The sequence below is a fragment of the Globicephala melas genome, chromosome 11, assembly GCF_963455315.2.
Source record: "Globicephala melas chromosome 11, mGloMel1.2, whole genome shotgun sequence".
In the NCBI taxonomy this organism is placed as follows: domain Eukaryota; kingdom Metazoa; phylum Chordata; class Mammalia; order Artiodactyla; family Delphinidae; genus Globicephala; species Globicephala melas.
This window is the reverse complement of record NC_083324.2, coordinates 65,524,276-65,533,669: the sequence shown is the minus strand read 5'-3', so window position 1 is coordinate 65,533,669 and position 9,394 is coordinate 65,524,276. Positions and strand designations below refer to the sequence as shown.

The 9,394-nt window shown below is 46.4% G+C and overlaps 1 protein-coding gene across 1 annotated transcript in view; it reads right to left on the bottom strand.

The window, feature by feature from the left end:
* Positions 1-4,962: 4,962 nt before the first annotated feature.
* PNPLA1 (patatin like phospholipase domain containing 1) overlaps positions 4,963-9,394 on the bottom strand; it is a 43,064-nt gene continuing 38,632 nt past the window's right edge. Inside the window, exon 7 of the mRNA XM_030870940.2 lies at positions 4,963-5,485. Coding sequence (XP_030726800.2) covers positions 5,457-5,485 — 29 coding nt within the window. The 3' untranslated portion in view covers positions 4,963-5,456. The remainder of the gene's footprint in view (positions 5,486-9,394) is intronic.

Here is a 9,394-nt window from a genome sequence, read left to right as displayed (position 1 = left end):
AAGCTATGCTTTGCACTCAAGTTCCCTGAATTATCCAAACATCGGCGGCTTTAGCCAGAAGACCCTGAAGATGTCCCAATCCAGTGCTTCACAGACATGACTGAAGACAAGAGTGGGCAGCCATTCTGCATCCTTGCACCGTTGTGAGCTTATCTCAGTGGAGAATGCAGAAATGTTCCTCCACAAAGCTGGAGGCAGAGGCCATGGGGGGAAATAGCACTGGACTGGGAGTTAGGAGACCAGGACTCCCCCTGCTCACCTGCCCCAAACTTGCTGCAAGACCCTGTCCACCACCTTATCTTTGATAAAGGTGGCAGGAATGTACAGTGGAGAAAGGACAGCCTCTTCAATAAGTGGTGCTGGGAAAACTGGACAGCTACATGTAAAAGTATGAGATTAGAACACTCCCTAACACCACACACAAAAATAAACTCAAAATGGATTAAAGACCTAAATGTAAGGCCAGAAACTATCAAACTCGTAGAGGAAAACATAGGCAGAACACTCTATGACATAAATCACAGCAAGATCCTGTCTGACCCACCTCCTAGAGTAATGGAAATAAAAACAAAAATAAACAAATGGGACCTAATGAAACTTCAGAGCTTTTGCACAGCAAAGGAAACCATAAACAAGACCAAAAGACAGCCCTCAGAATGGGAGAAAATATTTGCAAATGAAGCAACCGACAAAGGATTAATCTCCAAAATTTACAAGCAGCTCATGCAGCTCAATAACAAAAAAACAAACAACCCAATCCAAAAATGGGCAGAAGACCTAAATAGACATTTCTCCAAAGAAGATATACAGACTGCCAACAAACACATGAAAGAATGCTCAACATCATTAATCATTAGGGAAATGCAAATCAAAACTACAATGAGATATCATCTCACACCAGTCAGAATGGCCATCATCAAAAAATCTAGAAACAATAAATGCTGGAGAGGGTGTGGAGAAAAGGGAACACTCTTGCACTGTTGGTGGGAATGTGAATTGGTACAGCCATTATGGAGAACAGTATGGAGGTTCCTTAAAAAACTACAAATAGGGCTTCCCTGGTGGCGCAGTGGTTGAGAGTCTGCCTGCCACTGCAGGGGATGCGGGTTCGTGCCCCAGTCCGGGAAGATCCCACATGCAGCGGAGAGGCTGGGCCGGTGAGCCGTGGCCGCTGGGCCTGTGCGTCCGGAGCCTGTGCTCTGCAGCGGGAGAGGCCACGGCAGTGAGAGGCCTGCGTACCACAAAAAAAACTACAAATAGAACTACCATATGACCCAGCAATCCCACTACTGGGCATATACCCTGAGAAAACCAAAATTCAAAAAGAGTCATGTACCAAAATGTTCATTGCAGCTCTATTTACAATAGCCCGGAGATGGAAACAACCTAAGTGCCCATCATCGGATGAATGGATAAAGAAGATGTGGCACCTATATACAATGGAATATTACTCAGCCATAAAAAGAAACAAAATTGAGCTATTTGTAATGAGGTGGATAGACCTAGAGTCTGTCATACAGAGTGAAGTAAGTCAGAAAGAAAAAGACAAATACCGTATGCTAACACATATATATGGAATTTAAGAAAAAAAAAATGTCATGAAGAACCTAGGGGTAAGGCAGGAATAAAGACGCAGACCTACTGGAGAACGGACTTGAGGTTATGGGGAGGGGGAAGGGTGAGCTGTGACAGGGCGAGAGAGAGTCATGCACATGTACACACTAACAAACGTAAGGTAGATAGCTAGTGGGAAGCAGCCGCATGGCACAGGGATATTGGCTCGGTGCTTTGTGACAGCCTGGGGGGGTGGGATAGGGAGGGTGGGAGGGAGGGAGACGCAAGAGGGAAGACATATGGGAACATATGTATAACTGATTCACTTTGTTATAAAGCAGAAACTAACACACCGTTGTAAAGCAATTATACCCCAATAAAGATGTTAAAAAAAAAAAAAAAGACCATTCTTATTTATTGTCCCTACTCCTATTAACTGTGTCACACAAAACAAATGTGTTTTCCATGTGTGCTTGTGAGGCATGCATGTGTGAGAATTAGTGTTTGTGCTATTTTTAATTTCCCTGTAATTTCTCAGTTTTCTATATCCCAGGAATGCTGACAAAAAGGTACCTGTGTGGAATAAAAAGCAGAATTTCCCTAAAAAATAAAAAAATAAAAAAAAAAATAAAGACCCTGTCCACATCCCATGTTCCCTCTCCTCGCCAGACCTTGGATTCTGAGCTGGATTAGTGACCCATCAGATCTCTTCTGGCTCTATTATGCTGAAGTCTCTCTAAAGAGAGGTAGTAAGTGCTTTCACTCTGTGGCTAAATATACCCACCCCACAGAGCTGGAGTCAATCTTTAAGTACTGACCAAATGAATGAATTGGGGGAGCTCCTGAGATCTAGGCAATTTTGCCAGGCATTCTCTGGGAGACCTTGGTCCTCAACTGGAATTGTGCAACCAGTGGTTCTATCTCTAAACTGGGAGCTAGGGAGGAAATGGGGGAGCTACCTCAGCAGGCACTGGTCCAGAGCACTGGACCGGGAATCAAGGCCTTTGCACTCTGGGGCCAACCCCAGTGTGTAGTGCCAACTTATGTGCCCTTATTTTTTTTATCATGTGTTTTCTTGATCCATCAGGGCTGAAAATATGCCTACGTCATGTAGAAGGCCTGTTGATACTTTCTTCAGATGTTGGTTTTAAATGTCCTAGTTTTAAAAATAAATTTTTGTTTAATCTCTCACTTAACAGATGGGCATCTATGTTTAACACATAATTTATTCAGTTGGCTGCACTGTAGGTGTCATTCAGATATGCTTGTTTGGAAGACCAGGAAGTGTTCTGGCCTCAGGGACACCTCCTGATTTCAAAGCACAGTGACTGGCGCATCAAAAAACAACTCATTAGTGTTGTTGTTATTGTTGTTGTTGTTTTTAAGGCATAAAAAGGAGAAAGGAACTATTAGGATTGCCAAATTTAGCAAAGAAAAATGTGGGTGGCCCAGTTAAATTTGAATTTCAGATACACAACAAATAATTGCAATGCTGGGGGCATACTTACACTAGGTCATTATTCGCTGTTTATCTAAAATTCAAATTTAACAGGGTATCCTGTATTTTTTATGGCAACCCTGGAACTAATGCAAGAACAATTCACTAATTACCTCAGAGCATCTGGGCCCTAAATACAGGCTTTGAGTTAAAACAATAGTTAACATTATATTCAATCCTCCCTTGCACACCAGGGAATAAGTGTTCCTGAGTTGTACAAGGTTGAAATCCTCCCTCCCCTGGCTCACATGTCTCAGGGCCTCTGGGCACATAGTCACCTGCAAACAGCAAGACCTTCCTGGGGAAAAGGACTACAGCCAGTAGGGCTGCTCCACGTAACTCCCTGGTGCTTCCCTTGACTGGTCTGGGCCGCAGAATTGGAGAAGGCAGAGGGTACAAGAACACCTGAGATCTGATTCTTCTCAGGCTTCTCAAAGGTACACTTAGGTTCCTCCAGGTAGAACCATCTGAAGGGGGCTTGTGTGGACTCTTGTTCCCTGACATGATCCTGTTAAATGTAGTTTCCACCCAGGCCTCTGTGCCATAGCCTCCCACCCACCATGGGTTAAATTTGCATGTGTCCTTCTCAAGGGCCACAGTTCAGGGCTGTCTTCCACCCAGTCCACCAGGGTTAGCATTCTAGGATTTGGTAAGCAAATGCATCTGAGGCCTGTGGGCAGCCCAGGCTCCCTTACTGGGTTCGGCTGGAGCTAGAGGTTATCCACGCTCTGGGAAGCAGTGAGTTATTATTATTATTATTATTTATTTATTTTGCTGTATGTGGGCCTCTCACTGTTGTGGCCTCTCCCATTGCGGAGCACAGGCTCCGGACGCGCAGGCTCAGCGGCCATGGTTCATGGGCCCAGCCGCTCCACAGCATGTGGTATCCTCCCAGACCAGGGCACGAACCCATGTCCCCTGCATCGGCAGGCAGACTCTCAACCACTGCGCCACCAGGGAAGCCCTTTCTTTCTTTCTTTCTTTCTTTTTTTTCTTTTCTGGACAGGCTGGAAAAATTGAGGTTAAAGACGTCTTTCTTTTTTTTTTAAATAGATTTATTTATTTATTTATTTTTTATTTTTTGCGGTATGTGGGCCTCCCACTGCCGCAGCCTCCCCCGTTGCGAAGCACAGGCTCCAGATGCGCAGGCTCAGCTGCCATGGCTCACGGGCCCAGCCGCTCCGCGGCATGTGGGATCTTCCCGGACCGGGGCACGAACCCATGTCCACTGCATCGGCAGGCGGACTCTCAACCACTGTGCCACCAGGGAAACCCTTTTTTTTTTTTTTTCCTTTCTGGACAGGCTGGAAAAATGGAGGTTAAAGACGTCTTTTTTTTTTTTTTTAATAAATTTATTTATTTATTTATATTTGGCTGCGTTGGGTCTTCGTTGCTGCATGCGGGCTTTGTCTAGTTGCAGCGAGCAGGGGCTACTGTTCGTTGCGGCGTGTGGGCTTCTCGTTGCAATGGCTTCTCTTGTTGCGGAGCACAGGCTCTAGGTGCATGGGTTTCAGTAGTTGTAGCACACAGGCTCAGTAGTTGTGGCTCACGGGCTTACTTGCTCCATGGCATGTGGGATCTTCCCAGACTAGGGCTTGAACCCAAGTCCCCTGCATTGGCAGGCAGATTCTTAATCACTGCGCCACCAGGGAAGTCCCAAAGATATCTTTCTTGTGGACCATTTTCACTTGGGTGTGAAGAGCCAACAGAGTCTGCCCTCATTTGGGCTGGGAAAGGGGAGGGAAGGGGACATAAAGCTTCCCGTTTCCTCTACAACCATGGGAGGACTTCATGAAGGCCAGGGCTGCCCACTCCACCAGCTGCACCACATAATCCCTCGGGAGCTTGTAAAGGCTGCATGCCAGATGAACCCCACCTGGGGACTTCCATGAGTGGCTGAGGTGGAGCCCACTGGTTCCAAGTCAAGCCTTTTGCACGCTTTGTGAACAAAAAACAAGCAACAGAAGAAGATGTGGTCTCTTGACACCATAGGAAACAGGAAAGTGTGTCCATGGCTCAGCTCTGCCTGACTGGCAACAGTTTTGCCCTGTGGATGAGATCTTGTGGGGCTAGGATCTTGAAGAAGTGTGAACTCAGGCTAGGTTGGGAGGAAGGCCCAGAGCCCAGCCAGCTGGGAGGAGGCTGTGCTGCTCGCTCTTCAGTGCCCGTCTGCGCTGACGTCCATCTGTCTGTCCAGAGCAGAGTAGTGGAAGGACTGCAGGGAAGCTGGGAGGATGTTTAGACAAAAAGGCTCTTGCCTGGGGGAAGCAGGACCCTCTACATCAACAGGCATGGTGGTGGGCGGCACGCAGGTCCCCGAAAGGCCTGGGGTGAGAGGAGGGCGTCTGAGAGCAGCGGGGAGAAGCCTTGGCCTTGTGGCCGTCAGGTTCTTTCCCGTTCCAGCTCAAGTTTTCTCTCTCGGCTCACAGTTTCCTAGATAAAGGACACAAATTCATCATTTCTAAGACCCGAATCGAGGACTTCCCTCCCCTTATTTCCATGAGAACACTCCTCACAGATTTATATGCCTTGGGCATCCTGAGCAAGTAGCCAGGCTAATACGTGGAAATTGGAAAACTCAATTTATACCAAAAGCCAGTTCGAGGGTTCACTTTATTATACAAGGGTCTTTTGCAAAAGGAGGATTCCATTTGCAGAGCAGGAGTTGATAAAAGAGTGTTTGAAATATTATTTGACTTGCCAAAGTCTGGTTGGTATTTGGTTTTGCAGGAAGAGGGAAGAAGTGGAGTGGCCTCCAGAGTGCGGAGGACAGTTGTTCAGACTGCACACTGCCCCAGGGTACACTGCCAATACAAAAGGGTAAGCACTTCACAGACATACATACATGTCATTCATACAGCTTTCTAGCAGTTGGCAGTCAATTGTTCAAACGAAATCAGTGTATTATGACAACATTCAAGCAGCTGGCAGTCAAGTTCTGAAGGAAGGGGTGCTGTTTTCTCAGTGTACAAGGCATTATATGGGCTAGTGTTGGCCCTGACCGTGACTAGGAAGAAGCAGGTGGGTGTAGAAAGGAAGCTGGGGCAACAGGGCTCAGAGGTCACCACAGTATCCTGGGACAGAACAGGCAGTGTCTGGTCTCCAGGGACACACTGGGGAGTTCTACACCTCAGGGCAGCTGTATTCCTTGATCCGGCTGGGATGAGGTCTGTAGGTGACCCAAACTGTCTCGGAAGTGGAGAGCAGAGAGAAGTCGAGTGGGCAGGGAGCAGACCTGGATGCGAGAAGTTGAGGTTAAGCACATGTGAGGGGAAATGAGACAAAAAGGAGCAATTGGAAGCCCTGATTTCCAAGCCCTCCTCCACCTGCTGTGTGACCCTGGACAAGTCACTTGCGCCCTCTGGGAAACTGCAGGAAGACACCTGAAGAGCTCATCTTGGAGAAATGTTGGGATGTGGACTTGCACATTCTTGGATAATTTTCAAATCTGACTGTGTCATTGTGTTGTTTAAATCCTATGATGACTCCCCAGTAACAAAGGTGAAGTTCAATCTCATTAGCATGGCACATAAGCCAGCCTGAACTACCCCCTGCCATGTTTCCAAGTGCACTTCCAGGCCTCTCCTGCCCAAATGGAGGAACTAGACTAGACTCTGTGACTTCTGATTCTCACTCCAGTGCTCCTTCTACCCCAGGAGGCTGTACCACTTGGTCAACATCAAGATTCTGGTGACAGAAGATCTGGATTCAGATCCTGGCTCTGCCATCTACCAACTCTGTGACTTTGGGCATGTTACTTAACCTCTCTGTGCCACAGTGCTTGGAACATAATAACTACTCTATAAGTTTTAGCCATTATTAAATTCACCTTTGAATTAGTAACTTTTAATAAGTTACTAATTCCATAGTAACTCAAAGGAGGGGCTCTTTAATGGTGGAAATTTGGGGAGTCTGACAGACTTGGCAGCAATTAGAAGGATGTGGGTAGCAATCAGCAAGGTGGACCTCCTCCTTTTCCATTTGTAGCCTGTAGGCAGTCTCTCAACTTCTCAATCTGTCTCTCTACTTTGAGGTCAGTTACACAACCTGAGTCCAATGACCACTGAGAAGAGATAAGACTAGCAGAGGAAAGCTAGGCTGATATATATATCTAGCCATGCTCCAGGAGAAGGGCATATCTGGCATTACTGCTGGTCCTGGAAATAAAAGGGACAGGGAGCAGACTTGACCCCAACATGTAGCCTAAGCAGAGCTATCCCAGCCAACTCATAGCCCTATGAAAGAGGAAAAAAAAAAAAGTTTGTTTTGTGATCCACTGAGATCTTGGGGGAAGAGGGTCATTTGTTATACAGCATTATCATAGCAGCAATAACTGACTAATACAACCCACACCAGAGTATGGATTTGAACTTCTAATTTAAAACACGCACACACACACACACACACACGCATATTAATATATGGGAGATTTACCCTGAGCTTTTATTCTAGACTCTTTCCTCTGCTGGGAGAGAGATCAGCTGGGGACCAGGAATTCACACAGGACTAGCCTGTGGATGTGACAATGTCTCTTGTGATGGTAGTTTTGGAACAGACCTTTCCTCTTCCTGGACCACTCCTACCTCTCTATGCCTAATATTTTTAAGCCCTTTTTCCCTGCCCGCTAACCTTGTATTTGAACTCAAAGCATGGAATTGCTTAAAATCAATTGGTAAATTGCCCCCAAGCAGTTTCATAACCTGTTCTATGAAGGAGCACCGCACACAGGATGTGTGACCCACTGACAACAGTGTTTTGCACAGCTTATGAATGTTGTTTTGTTTGTTTTGTATCACAGCCTGTTTCTTTATAAAGCACCTTGACTCCTAGAAGGTTATCAACCAAGGTAGCTCTGGCTGAACTGCACAGTTCCCAGTGCTCTGATGTATGGGAAGAGGCCTGGCTCTGGAATCAAAGACCCGAGTCTGGACCTGGCTTCCAGAGGGCACTCCTAGCTGCAGGGAAGCTTCCCCACACCCATGGCAGACCTGCCTACATCCTCATGACCAAACCTGACCCTGAGCTTCTAGAGACAGACTCAAAGTTCAGGGAAGTTTTGGGGATGGAGACCAAGGAACAGAGTGAGACTAATCCCACGCAGCAGTGATCCTACAAACCCCAGAAACCACCAACTGCCCTCTGGGTCCTACAGCCTTGCTGTCCATCCTTTAATCCAGAAAGTGGCACGTAGATCTGCCCTACTTCCTGCAGAAGCTCTGAATTTCCTCCCCACCATACTGCTTCCTACCACCTACCAAGTACCTACTTGCCCAGATTTTGCAGTGGGCCTATGGCTGCCAGGGTGAGCCTCTGACCCTCATCTACCTGATACATCCCTGTGCCTACCCAGGGACTCCCAGCCAGGACTGGATGTCTCATAGAAAGAGTTAGAAATGTTTCCAACCAATTAAGCCTTGAAGCAAATTAAATAGCAAGGTCTGTTCCATTCAGAGAATACTTCAATAATCCTGTGAAATAACTGTAGATGATACCTGGCTTGATTTGGGCTTGAGGCTGGCATTTTGAATTTGTGAGTGTGTATGTATATATGCATGTGCCTTTAAAAACAATTTTATGGTTCAGTAAAAAAATTAAGACTTGGTTTATATGGGGCTCACAGTTTGGCAAATTAGTTGGTTTTACTCTTGTCTTTGGTCTAAAGTTCAACTTTGGGGTAAATTCTTGAAAGTTTGGGATCAAGTTGAATTCATCTTTGATATCCCCAGAACCCAGAAGAGTGCTTGGCACTTAGTAGGTGCTCAGTGAAGGTTGACTGATTAAATCAACAACAGTCTAGTATAGTCAAAAGCTATATAAGGAGCAGGCCTACATTGGTCAGGACCGTTAGCTGTAGTTTGGCAACAGTCAGAAACGCTACCTGTTGAGTCACATGAGCACCCACCTGTTTGTTTGTTTGTTTAATATTTATTTATTTATTTGGCTGCGTCAGGTCTTAGTTGCAGCACGCGGGATCTTTGTTGAGGCGTGTGGAATCTTTCGTTTCTGTGTGTGGGCTTCTCTCTAGTTGTGCCTCAGGCCCTGTTCTCTGCAACTGTGGCCATAGAAAAACTCAGCCACTGCCAGAGCTACCCCAAGGCAGGAAGGGATGAGGTTGGGGGGCAGAAATACCCTTGATTCACCCTCTGATCTCCTGCTGCTGCATTCCACTGGCTAACCCCACTGGCATTCAGTCAGCAAAGGAGTCTGGGTATTGCGGTTCCCGGAGAGGAAAAAACAAACAAACAAAACAAACAAACAAGAAACAGCTCCCCAGGCCCTCTCCCAGTCACTGCAAAGACAATAATGGAGTACATGTTAAACAACCCAGCAACCCAGACAGTT